Source organism: Podarcis bocagei, assembly GCF_964188305.1.
Source record: "Podarcis bocagei genome assembly, chromosome: 12".
In the NCBI taxonomy this organism is placed as follows: Eukaryota; Metazoa; Chordata; class Lepidosauria; order Squamata; family Lacertidae; genus Podarcis; species Podarcis bocagei.
Genome location: NC_138137.1, coordinates 61,189,287 through 61,214,669, shown reverse-complemented (window position 1 = coordinate 61,214,669; position 25,383 = coordinate 61,189,287). Strand labels below are relative to the sequence as shown.

The 25,383-nt window shown below is 51.6% G+C and overlaps 2 protein-coding genes across 9 annotated transcripts; both read left to right on the top strand.

Annotated features, from left to right (window-relative positions):
- Positions 1–528: 528 nt before the first annotated feature.
- On the top strand, positions 529–8,403 carry LOC308570348 (zinc finger protein 671-like). 7 transcript variants are annotated; one of them, XM_081165071.1, is made up of 4 exons: positions 529–646; positions 1,502–1,628; positions 4,872–4,985; positions 7,287–8,403. In XM_081165071.1, exons 1-4 carry the CDS (start codon positions 623–625, stop codon positions 8,294–8,296), a joined length of 1,275 nt encoding a protein of 424 aa, XP_081021197.1. In that variant the 5' UTR covers positions 529–622; the 3' UTR covers positions 8,297–8,403. The 7 variants fall into 7 exon arrangements, with proteins under 7 accessions (XP_081021197.1, XP_081021199.1, XP_081021195.1 ...); XM_081165073.1 differs by lacking the exon at positions 529–646 and adding an exon at positions 805–966; XM_081165072.1 differs by lacking the exon at positions 529–646 and adding an exon at positions 2,748–2,959.
- A 3,887-nt stretch (positions 8,404–12,290) lies between these two features.
- On the top strand, positions 12,291–24,547 carry LOC308569597 (uncharacterized protein). Of its 2 annotated transcripts, none has more exons than XM_081163717.1 (7): positions 12,291–12,436; positions 14,990–15,142; positions 16,588–16,694; positions 18,375–18,503; positions 20,503–20,607; positions 20,955–21,080; positions 22,545–24,547. In XM_081163717.1, the coding sequence occupies exons 3-7, from the start codon at positions 16,661–16,663 to the stop codon at positions 23,840–23,842; spliced, it is 1,692 nt and encodes a 563-aa protein (XP_081019843.1). In that variant the 5' UTR covers positions 12,291–12,436; positions 14,990–15,142; positions 16,588–16,660; the 3' UTR covers positions 23,843–24,547. The 2 variants fall into 2 exon arrangements, with proteins under 2 accessions (XP_081019843.1, XP_081019842.1); XM_081163716.1 differs by having other exon boundaries at positions 14,990–15,192.
- The last annotated feature ends 836 nt before the right edge of the window (positions 24,548–25,383 follow it).

The window sequence follows — 25,383 nt, the reverse complement described above, 5'->3', positions numbered from 1 at the left end:
AGTTATATTATATATAATAACTTTAAGGAACCGCAGAAAGGGGGAAGTCAAGTTTTGAAATGTTACAATGACTGTAAAATTAAGGAAATGTATCAACCTGAAAAGTGTTTGTTTTTAAATTAAAAACGTAGCTGTGCTGAGAGGCATCCCGGCCTCTGATCCCCGCGGGGAGCCCTCTCCACGGATTTGCCTAATCCTTTGGAAGCCCCCTCCCCTCCCCGGCCCCCCATTGTCCTGTCGGGGGTCCCGCGCCCCCCTCTCTCCTGTCCCCCGGGCTTTGTTCTCGATTTGGAGAGGCGGCGAGGCGAGGCTCCGGCTCCGGGAGAGGGAGGCTGCCTTCCAGCCCGCCGTGCGCCCCGGGAGCCTGGACGGCGGGGACGGGAAGGAAGGCGCTTTGGGGGGCGCGGGGCGCCGTCCCGTCGCCGCCTCTCCCAGCAGCCCGGCAGGTAGGGGAGGGCGCGGAGGGGCGCCCGGCGCGGAGCTCGGAGTCTCCGCCAGGCCCCGGCTCGACGGGGCGGGATAAAAAGGCGGCGCCGGCTCGCAGCGCCTCCCCGAGCGCCCTTTGCACTCCGACCGGCGGAAGCGGAGGCTACGCGGCTGCGGCCGCCCAGCCTGGCCGGGGATGGCGGCGCCGGCGGGGCGCCAGGTACCGGCAGCCCTCGAGGGGAGGCGCCCGCGGCGTCCAGGGACCGCGCCCGGCCCGGGAGGCGTTGCCGCTGCTGGAGAGCCTCCGAGCCCCGGGAGGCTGCGCGCCGCGGCGGCGTCCGGGCGCCCTCGGGGATGCGGGAGCCGAGGGGGCGCCCGCGGGGGGAAGGGAAGGGGGACCCCCTCCTCTGCCGCGGGGCCCGAGGGCCTTGATCCAGATGGGCCGTGGCGCTCCAGCGTCTCCTCCGGTGGAGAGCGGGCGACCTTCTGTTGGGGGGCAGCAGGGGTGCCAAATGGATTAAAATATTGGGGGGTGACCAGGTAAGCCCCACTCCAGGACAGATGGATTTCTTTGCCAAGGGAGTTACTGAGATTGAGGCCTGTCTGAGCTCTGGGCTCCTGATCTATGGGGAAAGGCGCTCTGCCCATGCTCAGGAGACCATTTCATTTATCACTGGCCCCTCTTGTTCACTGTTGCTTCCCTTGCTCTGGGGCCGAAGCCCAGCACGGAAAACAAGGCAGAGTCCAGAATCCAGTTACACGGGAGGAGATTCTGACTAAACCTTTTGAAGGCCAGACCAGAAGGGGCTCCCTTGGAGGTGGCGGACTCCCCTTCCTTGGGGGCTTTTAAGCAGAGGTTGGGGGGCCATCCCTGCCTGCTTGTTGAGATTCCTGCCTTGCAGCGGGTTGGTCTGGATGACCCTCAGGGGCCCTTCCAACTGTACAGTTCTTTGATCTACAGGGGCTGTGCCAAGAGGTTCCACAGTTCCAGGGGGTCCGTGAACCCCCCTCGTGTCACGCGATGGGAAGAGATTTCTCTAAGGAGTCAGGTCCCCCTTTTCTTTCTTTCTCTCAGCTTCCAGTGACCTTTGAGGACGTGGCCGTCTATTTCTCCCCAGAGGAGTGGCCCCTGCTGACGGACTGGCAGAGGGACCTCTACTATGATGTCATGCAGGGCAACTTTGAGCTGGTGGCTTCACTGGGTGAGCATCTTGGGGGCAAAGCATCTTCAGGGCCCCACGGCCAGCGTTAGAAACTCAGATACAGGTGAAACTCGGAAAATTAGGATATCATGGAAAATTTCATTTATTTCCGTAATTCAACTTAAAAGATGAAGCTAATATATGAGATAGACTCATGAAATGTAAAGCGAGATATGCCAAGCCTTTATTTGTTATAATTGTGATGATCATGGTGTACTGCTGATGAAAACCCCAAATTAACAATCTCAGAAAATTAGAATATTAAATTAAATCAGCAAAACAAGGGTTGCAAATAGAGCAATATTGGACCTCTGAGAAGTAGAAGGATGCATATGTACTCAGTACTTGGTTTGGGCCCCTTTTGCATCAATTACTGCCTCAGTGCGGCATGACATGGCTGCTATCAGCCTGTGGCACTGCTGAGGTGTTATGGAAGACCAGGATGCTTCAATAGCAGCCTTCAGCTCTTCTGCATTGCTTGGTCTCATGTCTCTCATCTTTCTCTTGGCAATGCCCCATAGATTCTCTATGGGGTTCAGGTCAGGCGAGTTTGCTGGCCAATCAAGCACAGTAATCCCATGGGCATTGAACCAGGTTTTGGTACTTTGGGCAGTGTGGGCAGCTGCCAGAGTCCTGCTGGAAAATGAAGTCAGCATCCCCATAAAACTCATCTGCGGAAGGAAGCATGAAGTGCTCCAAAATCTCGCAGTAGACGGCTGTGTTGCCCTGGACTTAATGAAGCACAGTGGACCAACACCAGCTGATGATATGGCTCCCCAAATCAACAGACTGTGGAAACTTCAAGCATCGGGCATTGTGTGCCTCCCCATTCTTCCTCCAGACTCTGGGTCTTTGGTTTCCAGATGAGATGCAAAAGCTGCTCTCATCAGAAAAGAGACTTGGAGAAATCTATTATTATTATTATTATTATTATTATTATTATTATTATTATTATTATTATTATTATTCATTTAATTTTTATACCGCTTTATATTTGAAAGAAAAACAACCTCAAAGCGGTTTTACAACCCATTAAAACACTGAGCGTAAAACAAATTCACGCTTCGAGGAAATTATTTCCGATCCTTCTCTAAGAGACATTTTGCTTTCCCCATACAGTCGTACCTTGGAAGCCTAACGGAATCCATTCCAGAAGTCTGTTTGACTTCCAAAATGTTTGGAAACCAAAGCGCCGCCTCCGATTGGCTGCAGGAGGAAGCTGCGTCGGATGTTCGGGTTCCAAAGAGCCTTCGCAAACCTGAACACTCACTTCTGGGTTTGTGATGTTTGGGAGCCAAAACGTTCGAGTCGCAAGGCGTTCGGGATCCAAGGTACAACTGTATTTATTTACCTAAATTTAAAGCTGCCCCATAGCAGGCGCTCTAGGAAGCCAGCGTGGAGCAGTGCTTAGAGTGTCGGACGAGGGCCTGGATTCGAATCCCCACCGGGCCATGAAGCTCTCCCTGGGTGATGTTGGAGCCAGACACAACCTTTTAACCTAGGGATTAACAGTGGGGGTGGGGGTGGGGTGGACCATGGGATATGAATGCAGACATGGAAAATGTTAATGCTCAGAGTAATGCCCATTGATGCGTAAGACGCACTGCTGAGGCCTGCCTGAGAAGAGACAATCGAAGCTTTGCTCAAAAGCCTCCTGCAAGGGAGACTCCGCCCCTTTTCCCAGGGATGGAAATGTGGAGATGTGTGTTTAAAAAGCAGCAGTCATGGATTTTGCAATTTACTGCATCCCAGTTGGGGCCTCTCCTCTTCTGGAATATTTCCCTGGTCGGGGTGATTTGTGATCTCGGCCTATTACCAGCGTGACGAATCTATTTATTTCAAGCTGTTGCATTTGTACCCCAACTTTTTCTTCAAGGAGCTCCAGGTGCTGTACGTTTAAAAAACAAAACAAAAACAAAGGGGCCATACTCTGTTTTTATTTGCTAATTACATACATTTTATTGTTATTTTTAACAACACTTAAACAACACAGAATAAAAATAAACATGAGAACATAAAAAGGAGACAGGGATACTACATCACTATAAGATTCACAGTTACAATTCCATAGAGTTTAATCTAATATATAGATATTATTATCCAAATAGATATATGTTTATTTTTAACCTTGCTATATTTTGTATAAATGTGCTCCAGTGTGAGGTTGAGAGAGAGTAACTGGCCCAAGGTCACATTGAGCTTCATGGCTGAGTGGGAATTTGAAGCCTGGTCTCTGTCTCCAGGGCCCCAGTCTAATGCTCTAACCACTGCTCCACACTGGCTGCCTTATGAACAAGGAACATGGGAGGAAGTCCCTTACGGGGCAAAGTGCAAACCCCACATCCTCACTTGCCCATCTGCAAAATGGGAATAGCAGTGGCTTACTTCAGAGGAGCTGGGCGTTGAAGGAAATAACATCTGAAAAGAGTGAGATAAGTCAACGGCCTTATAGCTATTGGAGCTGAGATTCCCGCAAGAGGTTTTGGGGCCTGATGTTCAAAACAGATGTAAAGTGGTACCTCAGAAGTCGGACGGAATCTGTTCCGGTAGTTTGTTCAAATTCCGAAAACATTCAGAAACCAAGGTGCAGCTTCCGATTGGCTGCAGGAAGCTCCAATTGGAAGCTGCGTCGGATGTTTGGGTTCCAAAGAGCCTGCGCAAACCGGAACACTCACTTCTGGGTTTGCGGCGTTTGGGAGCCAAAACGTTCGAGTTGTAAGGTGTTCGGGATCCAAGGTACGACTATATTTAAGGAGAAACCGGAGTGTGCACAGGTGCAGTTTTCTGGATACTGTCTGTGCAGGGAAAGTATGCGCAGGAGAGAATTCCACTGCCAATCCCAAGGAGGACTCTTCTGCTCAGGTCTTCCTGGCGGTGGCTACTGGGAGGTGGAGTCCACAGTGCCTGGACAGTACCAGGCTGACAAAGGCTGTCTTTAAGTGCATGCACTTAAGGTGGAAAACCTGCCCTGCCTCAGAGGCGAACGGAGGGCAGAGCGACTGGTTCTGTCCCCCTGGGGCACTGCAGGGCATCACAGCTATGATGTAGTGAGTGCAGCAGAATGGAAGGCGAGAGGAAGGGGGCTCCGAATTCTGGCTTCGCACAGGGTGGCCCTGGAATTTGAAAGACCCAAGCCTGCCCACGCCAGGAGCTCCTGCACCCCTGGAAAGGCAGGGTTTCCTTTTGTCCATTCTCCTGCTGCTATCAAAGGCTGACCTTTCTTTGCTGTCTGTCTGCACACAGGAGCTGTTCCTCCCAGACCGGAGCTTCTGTCCCGGATTGAGCGAGGGGAAGAGCCCGGCATTGTGGGTCGCCCTGGGCAAGGGTGCAGAGAAACCCAGGGGAGTGCCAGTTCTGGTGAGTATAGAATCCTAGAATTGTGCTGCTAGAAGGGACCCCCGGGGTACCTGCAAAGAAGGAATCTCAGCTGAAGAATCCCTGAGACAGATGTCCAACCAAGAGGGCCAGATTCAGAATTTAGAGGCATAATAATAATAATTTATTTATACCCATCTGACTGGGTTGCTCCCACTACTCTGGGCAGCTCCCAACAAAATATTAAACACACGATAAAACACCAAACATTAAAGACTTCCCTAAACAGGGCTGCCTTCAGTATCTTCTAAAAGTCAGATAGTTGCTTATTTCCTTGACATCTGATGCGAGGGCGTTCCACATGGTGGACGCCACTACAGAGAAGGTCTGACTGGTTCCCTGTAAGCTCACTTCTCACAGGGAGGGAACCACCAGAAGTTCCTCAGAGCTGGAGCTCAGTATCTGGGCAGAACGATGGGGATGGAGACGCTCCTTCAGGTATACTGGACCGAGGCTGTTTAGGCCTTTCAAGGTCAGCACCAACCCTTTGAATTATGCTTGGAAATGTACTGGGAGCCAATGTAGGTCTTTCAGGACCGGTGTTATATGGTCTTGGTGGCCGCTCCCAGTCACCAGTCTAGCTGCTGCATTCTGGATTAGTTGCAGTTTCTGGGTCACCTTCAAAGGTAGCCCCACATAGAGCACATTGCAGTAGTTCAAGCGGGAGATAACCAGAGCATGCACCACTCTGGTGAGACAGTCCACGGGCAGGAACGGTGTCAGCCGGCGTACCAGATAAGGCTGGCAGACAGCTGCCCTGGACACAGAATGGACCTGTGCCTCCATGGACAGCTGTGAGTCAAAATGCGTACCTGGGAGCCCCCATACAGATCTCATTCAACTTACAAATGATAATAAACTGTAAAATAAAACTCTATTTTTCAAAATGAAACAAAACCTACAATAGGATGAAAAACAATGTTTGTTTTGCTATACTTCCACCAGGGGTAAGCAACCGTAAGACCCAAGGGCCGATGTGGCCCAATCGCCTTCTCAATCTGGCCTGTGGATGGTCTGGGAATCATCGTGTTTTTACATGAGTAGAATGTGTGCTTTTATTTAAAATGCATCTCTGTGGTGCATAGGAATTCCTTCATTATTTTTTTTCCAAAATATAGTCTGCCCCCCCCAGAAGGTCTGAGGGACGGTGGACCGGCCCATGGCTGAAAAAGGTTGCTGACCCCTGATTCCGCTTTATTTAAATTTGGAAAAAAAACTCTTCCTTTTTCTAATTGCTCAGATCCCGAAAACTAATCTTCGGTCACATACCTGCTTCTATACTTAGTAGAGATCTAGGCACCCGGCCTGCCCTGTGGCAGAGTTGCTTCTGTTGGGATTTTTAATAGGCTTCAAGTGAGAACGCTAACGCTCCACTGAGCAATTTGTGACCATTGATGTTAGAAATCTGGCAGGGGAAATTTTCCATGGTCCCTCCCTTTCCCTTGATGTCCTACGCAGGTGCTCATTTTGCTTCATTTTGGCAACCAACCTCTCTTGTAAAACCCTCCAATGAATCAAATCCTTGCGTTGGAAAAGCAGCCAGAGTGCTGGGCCGAATGGGCCAATGTTCCACCCTCCAACCTTTCTCCAGGGAAATAGGGACATTCCGTTCTGCGGCAGGAAGCCTTCTCCTGCGTTTGATCTGGTGACGCACCCAAGGACAACCTCACCTCCCTCGCAGGAGTGTTGTAAAAAAAACATGTGCAAGGGAAGGGATCATTGAAACACTGGGAATATTCAGGAACATACCAGAGAGTAAATCTTACTGAACTCAATGGGATTGCAGTGTAAGGATGCCCAGTCTTGACCCCATTACCTGGGAGTCAGCTCCATTAAAAACAGTGGGATTACTTCTGAGTAAACAGAGCAGTTCCGAAGGAATAAACACTCCCTGCGTTTCCTCCGAAATGTCTGGCTGCGGAAGCAACGCAGTGAAAGAATTTAAATTAGTTTGGTGGCCTTTTCCTTCAAAATTGTAGGGAGGGTTTCTTATGCCAACTTCACCCTTCATTCAGTGCAGGGCTTTTATTATTGGTATAAACAGAATTCTATTTTTGCACCTACACACACCACTTTTTGAGCGGGTGGAAAAAGGAAAAACAGGACATTCTAGGATCAAATCAGAATCTGGGACAGCTTCTGTAACTCTGGGAGTGTTCCTGGAGAACCAGGACACTTGGAGGGTATGTGGCGGCCTGATCCAGCAGGTGCTCCTTATGTAGGTTTTATGTCTTCGACTCCATTCCCAGGCTTGGGTTTTGCACCTTCTTCTTCTTCCCGCAGGAGAGTCGAGGATGAGCTGGCCGGAGTTGGCGATGAAGGAGGAGCCAAGGGGGGACTGGAACCCGCCTGCCTCCCCTCCCTGGTCCCTTTCGGGACCCCAGTTCCTTGCCCTCCAAGAGCTGTGTCCCACGTGGTGCCAGGTGGAGCTGACAAACATCCGGAGCCTCGCCCAAGAGGGGCCTCTGGAGACGGGCGCGCTGCAGGAGCCCCAGCTGCTGATCTGTGGCGAGTGCGGGAGGAGCTTTGAGGACGGGGGCTCCCTGGCGGACCACCAGGCCACCCACCAGGAGCAGAAGGGTCCCTTCGCCTGCTCTTCCTGCGGGAAGCTCTTCCTCTACCGCCTCAACCTCCTGACCCACAAGAAGCACCGGGTGAAGGCTCAGCTAGCCTGCGCCCCCTGCGGCCTCCGCTTCTGCCTCAAGGGGGACCTCCTGCGCCACCGGGCCAGCCACGCGGCCAAGGAACTCTACCCTTGCGGCACTTGTGGCGAGGTCTTCCAGCGCAAGGCCCACCTGCTGGCCCACGAGGCAGTGGAGCATGCTGGGAGGGCGGGCCGTGACTGCCCTGAGTGCGGGGAGGCCGTGGGCGGGGAGGCGGAGCTCGCGCAGCACCTGGCAGCGCACCACGAGGAGCGCCGAGCCTTCGCTTGCGCCTTGTGCCCGGAGACCTTCAGCTGGAAGGAGGGCCTGCGGCTGCACCAGCGGGCGCACGCCCAGGAGGAGGGCCACCGCTGCCCAGACTGCGGGAAGAGCTTCAGCCGCCGCGGGAACCTCCTGACCCACCAGCGCCTGCACACCGGCGACCTGCCCTTCGCCTGCTCCGAGTGCGGGCGCGCTTTCCCCACCAACGTCGCCCTTGTGGCTCACAGCAAGATGCACCTCCGGGGCAAGACTTTCGCCTGCCAGCAGTGCGGCGGCTGCTTCCGCTCGCGGGAGAAGCTCCTTCAGCACCAGAGCCACCACAACGGGCAGCCAGAGGAGGACGGGGTCAAGGAGGAGGGCGAGGCGTAATGCCCCCGTTCTGCCTGTAGGTGGAGCAAGCCAGACTCGGGGAATCTCTTCTCTCTCTCTCTCTCCATTATCTCGGACTTGTCATAAATCTGTTTTTCAAAAACGCACCTTGACTGGTTTGTTTTGTTTGTTGTCTCAGCCTCCCACCTTCTTCTTTAAAAAAAATATAAAAAAATGTTCATTTTTCTTTTTCATTCACTACATACATCTCCAATTCTTAACATTTTCTATATAATCCTCCTTCCCTTCCAGGGCTTCCCCCAACCTCCGCTTCTGGTTTGTTTTTCTTTTCACCCACTTTGCTGTCTCCTAAGAGAAAAAAATATTAATAACATAACATCCAGCCTAAAAACACAAAATAGAAGTAAATACACCATAATATTTCACCATCTTCTAAACATTTTCTAATACTAATAATGTAAATGTTTATTTAGATCCTGCCAGCAAGTCTATTGACTTTCTTTGTTTCTGCAAATATGGTTCCCATTCTTTTTCACTGTTGTCTCTTTCTCTTAATCTGTCTGTCATTTTTGCCAGTTCTGCACAGTTCATCAACTTCTCTTGCCATTGTTCTTTAGCTGGTACTTCTCCAGCCTTCCAATTTTGTGCAATCAACATTTTTGCTGATGTGGCGGCATTCGGCTTCCCGCCTTCGTTCCAAGCTCAGGGTTCTCCTCTGTGAAGTGGCTCAGGATGAGAGAAGGCAGGGACTGGCTGCCAAGGTCACGCCCAGGGAGCTCCATGGCCAAGTGGCCGGATTTGAACCCTGCTCTCTCCCAGGTCCCAGGCCGACACTCTGGAGCACAATATCACACCACCTTGCATGTTCACCTGAGGTCCTTGGGGGGCTGGGTGGGGCCTGGTGGGGGGAAGGTGGGGTCCAGAGATGCAGGCAGCCTTGTGCCCACCAAACACCTCCAGGGGGGATCGCATTTCCTCTTTATGCACCCCAAGGTGTATTGCAACGTCATCCTTCCAAGGCGAGTGTTCTGGGCAGCTGTGGAGGGTTATTGCACATCTTCCAAGGGGCCTCTCTGTGCCTTTTTGCTCCTTTGGGGAAAACGTGTGATATCAATCACAGAGGAAATCTGTAATAAAAGAACCCACTGCTGCCTTTGCCAGCGCTTCTAATATTGGATAGCTTTAGCCTACTCGGGAATCAAAGGTTTTTGCAGGAAATACATACTGTTTCTCGTGCATTTTGCGATCGCTCGGGAGCCAAGTGCCAAAGGGAAGACTTGGGCCAATTTTGTAGAAACCTAAGAGTCGGGACACCCAGGGTCATCTAGTCCAACCCGTCATCCAGGACTCTCAAGCAAAGCATCCCTGACAGAAGGCCATCCAGCCTCTGTCTAAAAAGCTCCAGTGGAGGAGAGTCCGCCATTTTCAGAGGGAGACCGTTCCACCGGCAGAAAGATCTTCCTGCTGTTTAGTCTGAATCTCCTTTCTTGTGATTTTAATCCAGCGGTTCTCAACCTGTGGGTCCCCAGATGTTGTTGGACTACAACTCCCACCATCCCTAGCCTTGCTAGCTAGGGATGACGGGAGTTGTAGTCCAACAACTGGGGACCCACAGGTGGAGAACCGCTGATCCATTGGTTAAGGGTCCTGCTCTCTGGAGCGGCAGAAAGCAGGCTTGCTCCATCTTCCAGGCGACAGCCCTTCAGACAGGGGTGCAAACTTGCAATATTTTATTGGGGGGCCGAAGGGACCCTGGCCCCTAGGACTTGGCTCCTATGCCTTCAGATCTTTGAAGAGGGCTATCGAAAGAATTGCAGCTCTTCCAGGAGATCAGTGGAGAAGAGAACCTGTTCTTGGACTTCCGTCCCGGCAGCACCAGCCGTGTCCGGGGGTTGTAGTCCAGCCCCATTTGGAGGGTGACCCCTGGAACAGACCCTGCCCCTCCCATCAAATACCCAGGTGTGTTGGAAAACCTGGCCCCCTATCCTGGCCCAGTGCTATAAAAATAGGGAGACAGGTGAGGCCATCTTACTGGATGGAGGGAGTTGAGACCTGGACCGCGTGCAGCTAAGGACAGGATCACACTTCAAAACGACCTTGACAGATTAGAGAACTGGGCAAAAACAAACAAGATGAATTTTAACAGGGAGAAATGTAAAGTATTGCACTTGGGCAAAAAAAATGAGAGGCACAAATACAAGATGGGGGACACCTGGCTTGAGAGCAGTACATGTGAAAAGGATCTAGGAGTCTTGGTTGACCACAAACTTGACATGAGCCAACAGTGTGACGCGGCAGCTAAAAAAGCCAATGCAATTCTGGGCTGCATCAATAGGAGTATAGCATCTAGATCAAGGGAAGTAATAGTGCCACTGTATTCTGCTCTGGTCAGACCTCACCTGGAGTACTGTGTCCAGTTCTGGGCACCACAATTCAAGAAGGACACTGACAAACTGGAACGTGTCCAGAGGAGGGCAACCAAAATGGTCAAAGGCCTGGAAACGATGCCTTATGAGGAACGGCTAAGGGAGCTGGGCATGTTTAGCCTGGAGAAGAGGAGGTTAAGGGGTGATATGATAGCCATGTTCAAATATATAAAAGGATGTCACATAGAGGAGGGAGAAAGGTTGTTTTCTGCTGCTCCAGAGAAGCGGACACGGAGCAATGGATCCAAACTACAAGAAAGAAGATTCCACCTAAACATTAGGAAGAACTTCCTGACAGTAAGAGCTGTTGGACAGTGGAATTTGCTGCCAAGGAGTGTGGTGGAGTCTCCTACTTTGGAGGTCTTTAAGCAGAGGCTTGCCAACCATATGCCAGGAGTGCTCTGATGGTGTTTCCTGCTTGGCAGGGGGTTGGACTCGATGGCCCTTGGGGTCTCTTCCAACTCTAGGATTCTATGAGAGCAGCTCAGCTACTGTCTGAAGAAGTGATTATTGTTGTTATTATTTTCAACCCCCCCCCCGCAAACATTCTGAGATACTTTCTAACCCAAGGAAAATTGATTAAGTCTTTAGGGCGGCATCGTTGCATGACCTCCCCAAATGCTGAAACGAGCCTGGTTTGAACATTTCGGCCCTGCACCGCTTTTCATATGAGTAGACCACACGGTGTTTTTTTCTTCTCTGCTGCAACAGAAAACTGAAAACTGAGAAGGCTTTCACCCTGCAAGGAGACACTGATGTTTTCGATTGCCTTTTTTGAAACCTTTTCCAACTCTAGTGTATCCCTTTGGGAGTGAGGCAACCAGAACTGTCATTCCAAACTGAGGTTGCAACATAGATTTTGTGTAATGGGCATTAAGGGTATTGGGGTTTTGATATTTTTTTTTTTGGGGGGGGGGGAGATCCATGATCATCATCCAGCTACAGTTAGGTTTGTGCATAAGTGGCGGTCCTCAGCCCCCAAGGGAGTCTCTAGGGAAGGAGGAGCTTTTCAGGGATGTGGGGCATAAACCACTCGCTGTTTCAAGGGGTGATTTGAGCAGCTTGAAGTGGGACCCCGAAACAAACTGGCTGTTGCCTGATTTACACCACCAACCCCACCGAATAATCTGTGCTTTGGAGCAGCAGAAATTTCCGCTTCCAGGGCAGCCCCACACAGAGATCATGGCAGTGGTCCAGCCGGCAACTGAGCAGGGCAGGGACTTAATGGGGCCAATCGCCTCTGTCCAAAAGCAGCTGAGGCTGGAAAGGGGCCCCTCCCGGCCCCCCAGAGTTCATCCATTGGGTGCACCTCCATCATCCCTCCCCACTGCGCCATGGGGAGCCCCCTCCCCGTCTGGATGGGGGCCAATTCCCTGCCAGGAGGAGGCGGGGGGGAGCCAGGAGGGCGGCGTTGCTTGGGAGGGGGGCTCCCATCCCCACCCAGCCCCCTTGGAAGAAGCCTCTCCCGGGCGCCCCCAGCCAGGTAACCTGGGGGTGGAGAGTCGGGTGCTGCTCTCGCCGCTCCCCCCCCGCCCTCTCCAGACCCCTCCCCCCGCCCTCGCCGGCGCGGGGGCTGCCGGGAGTTGTAGTCTTCTCCCCGCCCACAACAAAGGCAGGCAGAGCCCGAGGGGCACCAGCCGGAGTGCCGGGCGCGCGCGCGGAGGGGCCCGGGCAGAGCCAGCTGCTCCCCGTCCTCCCCCCGCGCCCCCTTGGCGGGGAGGCCGCCCCCCACGCCGCCTCCTCTGCAGGCCAGGTAAGCCCCCCCCCGCCGCCAGCGATGCTTCTGCCCCCCTTTTGCAATAAAAGCCCCTTGCGGAACTCAGCAGGGGGGCATGCAAGCCGCGCGCCCCTCTCCGGGCCAAGGGGGCGCAGGAGCGCGGCTGCCCTTCGAGGGGGCGGCCCGGCTGCCCTGCTCTGCAAGAGGGGCGCCCATGGGATTGCGCCCCCCTCCGATCCTGCAGGATCGGGCCCATGGGGGCGCAGCCTCTTCTGTCTCCGCCGCCCGCTCCGTCGGGCGATGCCCGCCTTGCCCGCTCCAGAAGGTTCCCCCCCAAAAAAACCCCTTCTGGGTTCAGGGCTGGTCTGACTCAGCTCGGCCCCGATTCCGAGGACCAGATTTCCTGCCCATATAGCACATTGGAGGGGGGGTGATTTGGCACCTGAGGACGAGAGGGCTGCTGGGCATGTGCCGAGTGCCACTCGCGCACTCCTGGCAAGCCTCCGCCAGCTTCGACTGGACTTAGCCGTCCATGGGGTCCTTTCCCTCCCCCCTTTTATGTGTGGGGTGCAGCAGGAGTGACTTGGAGGGTGAAATTGCCAAGGCCCCAGCCTCGCTTGGGGAATTCAATTTGCAGAAATGGAAAGGGATGGACCTACACGGAGTAAGACTAGCAGAGGGCAGGAGGTCAAAATGCCAGTGGGCAGCCAGCTGCCTATTATGGGAAGCCCAGAAACAGGTCCCAAACACAACAGTATTTTCCTCTTGTACCCCATTAGCTGGTTATTCAGAGGTAGACTGCCCCTGGGCATGGAGGTTCTGCCACCACAGGAGAACTTGCATATGGAGAGCCTTGAAGCAGGATCAGGCCAAAGGGGGACCCGTAGAGCCCAGCCTCCTCTTCTCACAGCGCCCAGCCGGATGCAGGATCCGAATACAAATCCAACTCTCCGCTCCTGTGGTTATCCAGCATTCATAACCACTGCCAGCTGAAGTTTGGTGAGGTCAGGCCCGCTTGCCAGGACGTTCCTGGGCGCCCCACACCTCTCCAGAGTTCCCCCGTTTTGTGGGGGCCGCAGCACGCTGCCTTGGGAGGTCAGAGGCCTGGAGGGGCAGCGTCTGGGGCAAAGGGTCTCTGCCTCGGTTTCCCTGCATAACAGCAGGCGGGTTGGGAAAGGGAGGCGAGGGCCGGGCTGTTCTCGAAAGTGCGGAGGCTGCCTGGAGGCAGGGAATAAATGGAGGCGGAGGTGGAGCGAGAGAGATTTTGTGGGGAGATGGCTCTCACTTGTGGCTTGAAGGACTGACATGGAGGAGTCTCTTGCTAGCGCATGGCTCTGCAAGGCAGCAGGGCTTCTGAATGCCAAGAATATTCTTGTGGTCGGATCCTGCTAGCAGGTTTCCCATTTGGAGGACTCCCTGGTCCTGAATGGGGTGACTGTGCACCTGAAGGACCAGGTGTGCAGCCTGGGAGTCATTTTGGAGTCACAGCTGTCCATGGAGGCGCAGGTCAATTCTGTGTCCAGGGCAGCTGTTTATCAGCTCCATCTGGTACGCAGGATGAGGCCCTACCTGCCCACAGACTGTCTCTAACCAGTGTGGTGCATGCTCTGGTTATCTCTCGCTTGGACTACTGCAATGCGCTCTACGTGGGGCTACCTTTGAAGGTGACCCGGAAACTACAACTAATCCAGAATGTGGCAGCTAGACTGGTGACTGGGAGCGGCCGCAGAGACCACATAACACCGGTCTTGAAAGACCTACATTGGCTCCCAGTACGTTTCCGAGCACAATTCTAAGTGTTGGTGCTGACCTTTCAAGCCCTAAACGGCCTCGGTCCAGTATATCTGAAGGAGCGTCTCCACCCCCATCATTCTGCCCGGACGCTGAGGTCCAGCTCCGAGGGTCTTCTGGCGGTTCCCTCCCTGCGAGAAGCCAAGTTACAGGGAACCAGGCAGAGGGCCTTCTCGGTGGTGGCGCCCGCCCTGTGGAACCCCCTCCCACCAGATGTCAAGGAAATAAAGAACTATCTGACTTTTAGAAGGCATCTGAAGGCAGCCCTGTTCAGGGAAGTTTTTAATGTGTGACATTTTAATGTATTTTTAATCTTTGTTGGAAGCCGCTCAGAGTGACTGGGGAAAAAATAATATGTTGTTGTTGTTGTTGTTGTTGTTGTTGTTGTTTGGGCATCTGGTCAGCCACTGAGAGAACAGGATGCTGGGTTCACTGGCCTGATTCAGCAAATGCTTGTCTTATGATTTCGAAAACTTAGCACAAAGGATTGCGATCGTTTCGCAAATGAAGCAGTTACAATAACAATAATAAAAAAGCTACTTTTCTCTAATTCTCTAACTCTCCTCTTCCTTATAATGTGGCTGACCTAACATAGTCCTAAAGAGTCGGGAGGGGTCCAAGCCTCACCTAGTCCAATGTTTTTATTTTGTATTTTTATGACGTGAACTGCCCTCGGATCTTCAGATGAAGGGTAGTGTACAAATCAAACAAATAAATTTGCTTCCCCATTTCCCAAATTGCAGGCAATAGCAGGCCTGACGTACAATTCCTTCCTCCTTCTCTTTCTCCTCATTGCAGGGATGAAGCTCTGCGCATGTTCACTGAAGCCACAGCAGGCAACGTGGTGATGGGAGCAACAAGGGCCCCAGTGATGTGGTCCAGAGAGCGCTGGGCGGGCACCCCCACATCGTGTGGGGCTTAGCGTTGTGGTGCGTTGACGCTGTGCGCAAGGCAAGTTGGCTCTTTGAGGCTGCGAGTTCCATGTCTCTCGTTCCCCTTCGGTGAGTCCTGGGCGCTGTGGAATCACAGAATTGTACGGCTGGAAGCGACCCCAGGGGTCCTCTATGGAGGGATGTGGATAGGGAGGCTAAGAGAGGGTATATTTGTTAGATATTATTCTTCCTTGCTCTTGTTTGTGAGTTCATCAGAGTGTACCCCCGTGCAGCTTAAAAAGGGAAGCTTAGCTAGATTAGTTTTAGCTTTTTTGCTTAAGAAATCCAGGATGCTTCAAGGCAGACAATCACAGTCGGTCCATCATTTGAAAAATAAGACTTCAGAGCTGTCTGGCCCCCAAATATTAACCAGGCATTCCGTTTTGGTGACTCCAACCTTGATTTAAGGAGCCATTTGGCACCTAGTTCCTAATACAGTGGTGCCTCGCAAGACGAAAAGAATCCGTTCTGTGATTCTCTTCGTCTAGCGGTTTTTTGTCTTGCGAAGCAAGCCCATTGACGGATTAGCGGTTTAGTGGCTTTTAGCGGCTTATCGGATCAGCTGATAAGCGGCTTAGTGGCTTAGAAAAAGGGGGGGGAGGGGAAAAAATCCGCAGGAACTCGCAAGACATTTTCGTCTTGCGAAGCAAGCCCATAGGAGATTCGTTTTGCGAAGCACCTCCAAAACGGAAAACTCTTTCGTCTAGCGAGTTTTCCGTCTTGCAAGGCATTCGTCTTGCGGAGCACCACTGTACTGATTCACTCACTCAGAATACAGAACCAGATACAGCAGCTGTGTTCATGCAGGCTTAAAATGGTAATTCAGTTACAAAGACTTACTTTAGTCTAACTTAAAATTGTTTCTGAGCGTTGGAACTCAGACTTGCAGACGTCCTTCATATTTCCGGCAGAGTTTTCTCTAGCAAACTTGCAGGAAAACTCTGTGACCTTCAGCTCCTATCACATGCCTGTCTGGGGAACATAGAAATATCATTTCCCAAAAGCATTTCACTTCTTTACACGTCCACCACATATGGAAGAATGGCCCCTCTACCTGCTTACATTTCCAGCATTTTCTACATCTTGGCTAGTTCATTTGGTGTTAAATGCCACCTGTACATCATTTTGAAATAATTTCCTCTAAGTGTATAAAAAGCAGTAAACTTCATATCCTTTCCCCATAACTTCTCCCCGGAAGCCCTATCCAAATTATGACCTGAGTCTTTAGGCCATTGTATCGTGGTTGATTTAACCATTTCATCTTTAGCACCCCATTCTAGTAACATGTACATTGCAGAAATCAGTTTTTCACTACTCTGAAGCAGCCCATCTTATGTTCTGTCATGTTGTTATTTATTGTTTGGAATAATAATAATAATTTATTGTTTGGAATTTGGGGTTTATTGGAATGACATGCAAGCATAGAAATATAATAAATCAAATCAAATTCCCTCCCTTGGGCAGGTGGTGTTGATGCGAAGCCCCCATTAGCCGTTGGAGCAGACCGAGAGGGGAGGCCACCCCCCCAGGAGAGGAGATGGAGGAGAAGAGTCTGGAGCCCCCCAGCCCAGGTTAGTAACGGGGAGACCTCCCTCCTGAGCCCTCCGTGAGTCGCAGGAACCCAGCTTGCCGGTGGCAGAGATGCAGAACGGAGCCTAAACACAATCCCTGTTCAGTCTGATTTGTTTAGCTGGATGTTGGTACCCTCCTGGGGGGGGGGGGGCGGGTTTCCAAGATTATTTGATTGACTTGTAGGTTGCTTTTCCACCATGAGCTTTTGCCCAAGGCGGCTTATGGCAAACAGCCCCAACCTCCAAACGCAGAGCATTGGAAATAGAAATACAGTGGTACCTCTGGTTGTGAACTGGATCTGTTCCGGAGGCCCATTTGCAACATGAAAAGAGCGCAACCTGCAGTAGTTCGTCTGCACATGCGCGGGTTGCGATTTAGTGCTTGTGCACATGCGCAAAGTGCGATTTATCACTTGTGCACATGCGCGAAGTGCGATTTATCGCTTGTGTGCATGCGCGAGTAGCGAAACCCAGAAGTAACCCTTTCCGGTACTTCCGGGTTGCCGCGGGACGTAACCTGAAAGAACGTAACATGAAGCAAACGTAACATGAGGTATGACTGTATGCAAAATGCGGAACGTTTTGGCAAATCCAAAAATGATCAAAGAAACAACAACAAACCACCCCAGCAATTTGGCCAATGCAGAATAAATTCAATATTGCACAAAATAAATAAATATAGGCTTGGAAGTCATAGAAGGGACTCCAAGGGTCTAGTCCAGCCCATTGCAATACAGGAATCTCGGCTAAAGCATCCAAGACAGAGGGCCATTCAAACTCTCTTGAAAAACCTCCAAGGAGGGAGAGTTCACCACTTCCCAAGGGAGACTGTTCCACTGCTGAACATCTCTTAACTGTCGGAAAGTTATTTCTGTTGTTTTGTTGGAATCTCCTTTCTTGTAACTTGAAGCTACGGGTTTGAGTCCTACCCTCCAGAGCAGGAGAAAGCAAACTTCCCTGTGACAGACCTTGAGATATTTGAAGATAGCAACACATCTCCTCTCAGTCTCCTCTTTTCCAGGTTAAACATCCCGAGCTCCTTCAGTACATGAATACAGTGGTACCTCGGGTTACATACGCTTCAGGTTACAGACTCCACTAACCCAGAAATAGTACCTCGGGTTAAGAACTTTGCTTCAGGATGAGAACAGAAATCGTGCGGTGGTGGTGCGGCAGCAGCAGGAGGCCCCATTAGCTAAAGCGGTGCTTCAGGTTAAGAACAGTTTCAGGTTAAGAACGGACCTCCGGAACGAATTAAGTACTTAACCCGAGGTACCACTGTACATGGGAAACAAGAATTAACTGACAATAAAGGTTCTAGCACAATGCAGCTCAGAGAGGGTGGGGTGGGGGTGGCCCAAAGCTGGCTCCCATGTCCTTAGTCCAGAGGGGGCTGAGAGCAGCAAAAGGCAAATGTTGGAGAGGGAAATGATTAACTGTTTATTCGGGGACAGATGTGCTCCTCACATCTCTGAAAAGGTGAGGGTTGTTTTGCCTTTAGAACGGCAACTTAGGGATAAGTTAAATTCTTCCGGCGAAGAAACTCCCCCCCCCCCCCCGGACGTCCTGGTTTCAATAACTGTGGAATGCATTTTATTTTGTCTTGTGTATCTTGGGGGGTTTCTTGGTAACGGCTTCGGCTGCACAAATAAATTAATATAATATTCTTCCTCCTTGCAGCTGCCGGCTGGGCTGTTCCCTCGGGGCGCAAAGTGGTGGTGAAGGTGGAGCCAGAGGAGGAGCTGCACATCGGATGCCCCCAGGACCCGGCGGAGGCAGGGAGGGAGCCACTTCCTGACTCCCCGGCAGGTGAGACGGGCTGGGGTTCCTCCCTGGGGAGCAGGTGGAGGGGTGCATGACACAGCCCCCAGGACACCCAGAGCAAGTTGAGGGGCCCCCTGGAGTTGGCTACCGGTGGCCCCCAGTGCCCGCTGGCCCCCTTGCACTCCTAAGCTTGAAGGTTCCCACACCTTCTCTGAGCTACTAAGAACAGCAGTTGCTGTCTTAGCAAACCCATCAGCAAATCTCTTTGGAGGTTTGCCTTTTGTGGCCCTTTCAGATCTGCGTACTAGACGCAAGTCTTTTGCACTCAGCTCCTCCTTCTTAGGAGAAAAGTGACCAATGGTGAACAGTGGTTCTTCCAGTTCAGTGTCAGAAGCATCAGATGGTCTGATTGAGGCTTTTGCGCTCTTGTAGTCTGCTGTGTCATCACTGTCGCTGACAACAGCAGCAGCGCTGCCCACTGAGCTGGAATCCGAACTCTGATCATCATCCTCAGCTTCCTCTTCTACCTCATCATCTTCCTCTTCTTCCACATCATCTTCATCCTCCTCTGAGTGACTCTGGAAAATTCCCACATTTTCCCCCCACTTAGGATTGTACTCAACACTCTTTGTGAACCTAATGGACTGAGAGTCCGTCATGAATACCCTGGTGTATCACAGGCCTGTTTACTTCCAGCTCTCGCTGGGAACTTCCGTTTGTATACTGCTTTTGTATCACGGCGCTTACGGGAGAGTAAGACTGCTGAAGACTGTGAGATTCTGGGCCCATAACCCTCTTGTTGGGATTCTGCCAGGGAGACGGAGGCATCAGGCAGGCCCCCAGTTGTCTCCAGACGATCACCGGTCTCCCGTGGAACAGCATTAGGCAATTAGCAACACGAGCCTCAGAAACGTTCCAAGACCCATGCACACCCTTTCAGCAGAGTGTGTAAGTCTCCACAGCGAAAGATGCAGACACAGAGAGAGCATATTTACAGCTTTATTCAACGTAGTTCAGAACAAAGGAAAAACATGAGTGCTTGCCTCCGTGCCGAGGAAAACAGCCATGATACAAAAGCGATATACAAACGGAAGTTCCCAGCGAGAGCTGGAAGTAAACAGGCGTGTGATACACCAGTCATGCCTGCTCCTTTTAAGGTGGAACGGAACTATATCCTAACAAAAACATTTGGTCAGTTTGGGAGCCAAAATGGCTCCAGGGGTGCCCTCCTGTGCTGCCTCAGACATGTGGCCCATACATTTATGTACATGTTTGCCCGGCACATCCATGAACATTTATTATATATATAAGACCTTAATTTTTTTTATTTCACTTTCCTGGGGCGAATGCTTTGTCATGTCACATAATGCCTGCTCCACATTCATTACAAACTCGTCCTTTTTGTGTGGCAGCACCTGTACACTTTGGAATTCCCTGCCTAGTAACACCAGGCAGGCGTTTTCACCATTCTCTTTTTGGCATTCTTGTTTAGAGAAGCAGATGTTTAGAAAGACGCTGTGAGTTCTAACCTGTTCATAGTCTGCTGTTTTAACTGTTTGAAAGTTTTTAATTGCTGATAATTCTTCTTCTCGGTAATGTTATTGCTCTGCCTTTTTTTGCAAACCGCTTTGGAGAGTATTTTTTACCGTTAACGGAGGAGAGGGCTATCAATGGCTACGCTCTGCCATTGGAGGCAGCAAACGCTTCCGTTTCTGGAAAACGCAGGAGGGGAGATGGTTGGTTTTGTGTGTGAATCCTGCTTGAGCGTTTCCCTGCGGGGCATCTGGTTGGATCCTGGACTACATGGGCCATTGGCCTCAACCAGCAAACTCTTCTCTTTGTCTTAAGAGGCGTATAAGTTTTATGAAATGAGGAGACGCCACTCCACACCTGATTCCCTTCTGCCTATGGATTTGCCGGCGTCTTTTGGGGTGCAAGCCCCCCTTGTTCAGAACTGTGTGTCAGAGGCAGAGGTCTGTGCCCCCCAAGAGGGCACCCGGCCAGAGCAGTAAATGAGGCGCCTGGATTTTCTCTCCTCTTTCAGGGATCAAGCCAGAGGTGGCCATTAAGATGGAGCCAGAGGACGACTCGTATGCAGAAGACCCTTGGGACTACAGCGGTGGGGAATCCGGCGACGACACAGACTCCTGTGAGTCCAGGAAGCCTGTGCTGCTTTTGGCGTGAGGGGTGAGGTGTCCGTGGTGGGAGGTGGGCTATAATAAGCCTCTTTGGGGCAGCTGGGTCTCTGCCCCACAGCCTGTCTGTGGCCGTGAGGAAGGCTGTCAAGGCGCATGGCCAAGCCTTGCAGGCCGGCCGATTTGGGGGTGCTTCTGTCCAAGCAGATGGGCTCCCGGATGCTGCAGCCCCTTGCCTCGCAGAACCAAAGGGTTGGAGAGTTGGGAGGGGACCCTGAGGGTCATCTGGCCCAACCCCCTGCAGTGCAGGAATGGCAGCTGAAGAATCCCTGACGAATCCTCTCTCTCTCCCTCCATACAGCCGACATCCGACCTGACATTATTGTGAAGATGGAGCCAGAGGAGGAGGAGGAGGAGGAAGAAGATGATTTTGGGTGCCCCCCGGGAGAGATGGAAACAGGAGCATCCCCTGGCACCCTTCTCAGGGGTGAGTTCTGCGACTCTCCCATCTTGGCTGAAGGAGACGTGCAGGAGTGTCTATTAGGTCTTCTTTGTTATTGTTTTTCTTATGTTTCTAATAATAATAAATAATCATCATCATCATTTTTTATTTATACCCCGCCCTTCCCGGTTCAAAAACCGGGCTCAGGGCGGCTAACAACAAATTTAAAACACTTAATTATAAAAGCAGCATAAAATACAGTATAAAAACATGAATAACAATAAAATTCTAAATTCAGAAATCAATTTAGGGGAAATAAGCATTAGATAACCCCCAAGTCTAGCTGGCTGAATTGGTCCTACTTGGGCCAGCGAGGGGAGAATTAGCTGTGGGGTCTCAGAGCGGGTGATCTTCATAAAAGAGGAGGGGGAGGGAAGGGAAGGGAAATAAAAGATCAGGCTGAATTCAGATTAAAGGCCAGGCAGAATAGCTCTGTCTTAAAGGCCTGACAGAAGGAGGTTAAATCCTGAAGGGCCCTAGTGTTTTTATATTGTGATTTTGCGTCATTGTCCTGAGACCTGCAGGTAGAGGGCGGTATACACATTTAACAAATAATAAGAATCCAGTGGGAATGAGTTCCACAGTTGAACAATGTGCTGCATGACAAAGGAATTTCTTTTTCCCGTCCCAAATCTCCCGACATTCATTGCCATTTCCACAAGTTCTGGTGCTAGGAGATGGTTCATTTTCCATATCTTAGTTTACAAAAACTAAACCATTCAGCATTCCATCATTGCATCTATCAAAACTTATTTACACTGTTGAATTTATCTTAATGCCACCAGTGTTTTCAAGTGTACACAATTTTCCCCCTATATATTCAATAAACGTTTTATAATCTTCTCTAAACGCATGTTCTTCTTGTTATCTTATTCTATATGTTAAATCTGCAGGCTGCGCAAATTCTGTCAACTTCAGTTGCCATTCTTCTCTAGTTGGGACTTCACTCGTTTTCCATTTTTGGGCCAACAAAACTCGGGCTGCAGTAGTGGCCTACAGAAATAACCTTTTTTTGACATATGGGAATTTCTGACTGAATTATCCCCAATGAAAAGGACTCTGCTTTTTGGGGGAAAGTCCTTTTAAACATTTTATCGCTTAAAATCCCTGCTAGAGGATAAAGATCCAGAGATCACACTAGGGGTGGCCAAATTTTGCACAGCTGCCATAAAACTCAGGGAGCAAGCTGTGCTATTACATAGATAGACTAAGGCCTCAGATGCAAACTTTAGATATTATTTTAGAGACTAAGACCTAAACCACATTTCTAATGGCTGTCATATTTGTATTGTTTGTTGTTATATTCAATTGTTAATTCAGACTTAATTCTATTGTGTTTTAGTGTTCGCTTAGTACGGTATGTGAAGCTGGTCTGGGACCGTAAGAAATTTCATTTCATTTCAAAGCTCTTGCCTTGTCTTCTGATGCCTTTCCCTTCCTCACCACCAGATGGCGACATCCAGCAGAGTCGGAGGAGAGCGGAAGCAGCAGCCGCCTCCTCCCAGAGCGTCCGCAGCGTCAAGGGCAGTGGCAGCCAGTGGGCGAAGCAGGCAGACCCGGAGCAGAAGAAACCGCCTGCCCCCGGAGGCTCCGGCAGCCCTCGGGAGAAGCCCCGTCCTCGGACCCCGCCGGACGCTGCCGGCACCCCCGAGGGAGCGCGCCGCCCCAAGAGCCACGCGGCCTGCGACCGCCCCTTCGCCTGCAGCATGTGTGGCAAGCGGTTCCAGCACCGGGGCAACCTGGTGACCCACCTGCGGGTGCACACGGGGGAGAAGCCCTTTCCGTGCTCCGAGTGCGGGAAGAGCTTCAGCCAGAAGGGGGACCTGATGCGCCACCTGCGCATTCACACGGGCGAGAAGCCCTTCGAGTGCACCGTGTGTGGTAAGAGCTTCTGCTCCAAGCAGACCTTCGTGCTGCACCAGCGCATCCACACGGGCGAGAAGCCCTACTCGTGCGCCGACTGCGGCAAGGCCTTCAACCGCAAGGCCAACTTTGTCACGCACCAGAAGATCCACCGCGGCGAGCGGCCCTTCGTCTGTGGCGAGTGCGGGAAGGGCTTCTGCGCCAAGAAAACCTTCATCCTGCACCAGAAGATCCACGTGGGGGACCGGCCCTTCGGCTGCGCCGAGTGCGGTAAGAGCTTCAGCCGCAACGGGGACCTGACCCGCCACCAGCGCATCCACACGGGCGAGCGGCCCTTTGCGTGCGGCGAGTGCGGCAAGTGCTTCAGCCACAATGGGGAGCTGATCAAGCACCAGCGCATCCACACGGGCGAGAAGCCCTTTGAGTGCACGGCCTGCGGCAAGAGCTTCAACCGCAAGAGCACCCTCATCACCCACCAGCGCATCCACACGGGCGAGCGGCCCTTCGTCTGCGGCGAGTGCGGCAAGACCTTCAACCTCAAGACCACCCTCATGAAGCACCGGCGCATCCACACCGGCGAGAGGCCCTTCACCTGCCTCGAGTGCGGAAAGAGCTTCAAGTACAAGGGCAACCTGAGGACGCACCACCTCACCCACACCGTCGAGCGGGTCTACCCCTGCACCGAGTGCGGCGCCGTCTTCGGGCAGCGCAAGGAGCTCAAGGCGCACCAGGCGGCGCATGCTGAGAGCCGGCTGCTGCCGTGCTATGGAGATGACGGGGGAAACCTGAACCCCTTCCTGCAGGTGCACCCCCTGTTGCTCTCCTGCTCGCCCATGGAGACCCTGGCGAAATTCAAACAGGAGGCGGGCTTCACAGACCCTTAGCGGGACCTGGGAGGAGGGAGAGAAGGGGCTGATTTAATTTATCGGTTAAGCGGGCAACCGGAAGACCTCCTGGCCCCAGAGATCTCGCGGGGGTTGGCGCCCAGAGATGGGCAGACGAACGGAGCAGAGGAAACTCCTCTTTTGTGGGGCGCACAGGCCATGGGTCTGCAAATGTTGGCTGTGGGCCATGACTTCAGGACAAAGCTATAACTGCAGCCCATGCCCCAGCGGACTGACAGCTGTCTGTTAACGTCTTCCTCGCAGTAGCAAGCAGGAGCGATTGCAGCTTGGTTGGTTCCCAAACTCTTGGAGAGTTCAGGAGCAGCGATGCACTTGCCCCATGGGGGACGCAGAGGGCGGGGTAGGGGGGCTTTTGCTTTGGCAGGGGGTTTTATCGGGGGCGGATGGAAGAGGAGGGTGTGTGTGAATCGGGACGATAAATTGATAGGCTTGTTTGAAGTCCAGGTTAGTTTTCAATTATAGGAGACGCCGGCGATGCCGGCATGATCAAATTCATTGATGTTTTTTAATAGCTCGAAATGCTAGGCTTGAGGCACTTCAAGGAAATGTTCGTTTGAAGATTAAAGTGGTGGTTGAAGGACAAGCAGTAGAGTGAGTGAAAAAGTAGCAAAAACTCCCCTCTTCCCCCCTCCCCTGGTACAGTTTTTGAGATAGCTGAAAGCAAATAAACCAACGATGACTAAATTGGAAGTGGCTGAATGTGACTGCTTGGGAAATGGCCTCTTTGGACCCTGCGGGGGGTGGGCAAGAGAGTCTTGATCCAGGGGCACTCTAGGGGATCTGAAATTTAAAAACTGAATTACAGAGCTGGAAAGGGCACCCCAGGGTCATCTAGTCCAACCCCATGCAATACAGGAATCCTGGTTCAAGAATCGCTGGGGGGGGGTCACCCAGGGAAGGAGAGTCCAGCACTTTCCAGGGTCGAAAAGCTCTTGCTGCCAGAAAGCTTTTCCCAGTGTTTAGTTGGAATCTCCTTTATTGCAAGTTTATTCCATTGTTGGCCCTGCAATCCCAGTGGGGCACTCCGGCCGAGGAGTGGGGTTTCCCAGCTGCCTGGTGTTTTATTTTCTTTTGAACCCGAGCTGGTCAGTGAAGGGCAGATCTCTTATCTGCTAGTAACAGTTTTGATTTCAGGTTGCACAGGCCAAGGAAACGGGGTCTGCAGCTCCCGGTTGGTGGCACCTGCCAACTGCGGTTGCTTTTGCCTGTGGGGTGAATGGTTGTTTTGTCTTTGTTTTTTTACCAACCACCAAAACGGAAACAGTGAAACCCCCCAGGCGGCTGATTCATTGGGTATACATATTCAATAATATACATATTCAATAATAACATATTCAAATCAACCATATGTACTCTTCTATATACCTTAACGCTCCTCCTTCCACAAGGTTTATTTAACTTTAAACATTTTAATTGCCCCAAATTGTTCAAACCTACTCAAATAATTCAATATCTTCTCAAACCAATCCTCCTCTTTCTCACAGACCTTAAACCCTTTCATTCTATGTATCTTCACAGTT

What these genes read in the sequence shown, in the direction of transcription:
- LOC308570348 (XM_081165069.1), top strand. Translation starts at nt 1,448, where the DNA reads ATGGGAAGAGATTTCTCTAAGGAGTCAGGTCCCCCTTTTCTTTCTTTC. An exon ending in TGAGCTGGTGGCTTCACTGG is followed by an intron (nt 1,629 to 4,871) that starts GTGAGCATCTTG and finishes GTCTGCACACAG; the next exon opens with GAGCTGTTCCTCCCAGACCG. An exon ending in CCAGGGGAGTGCCAGTTCTG is followed by an intron (nt 4,986 to 7,286) that starts GTGAGTATAGAA and finishes TTCTTCCCGCAG; the next exon opens with GAGAGTCGAGGATGAGCTGG.
- LOC308569597 (XM_081163717.1), top strand. Translation starts at nt 16,661, where the DNA reads ATGGAGGAGAAGAGTCTGGAGCCCCCCAGCCCAG. An exon ending in TCTGGAGCCCCCCAGCCCAG is followed by an intron (nt 16,695 to 18,374) that starts GTTAGTAACGGG and finishes TCCTCCTTGCAG; the next exon opens with CTGCCGGCTGGGCTGTTCCC. An exon ending in CGGCGACGACACAGACTCCT is followed by an intron (nt 20,608 to 20,954) that starts GTGAGTCCAGGA and finishes CCCTCCATACAG; the next exon opens with CCGACATCCGACCTGACATT.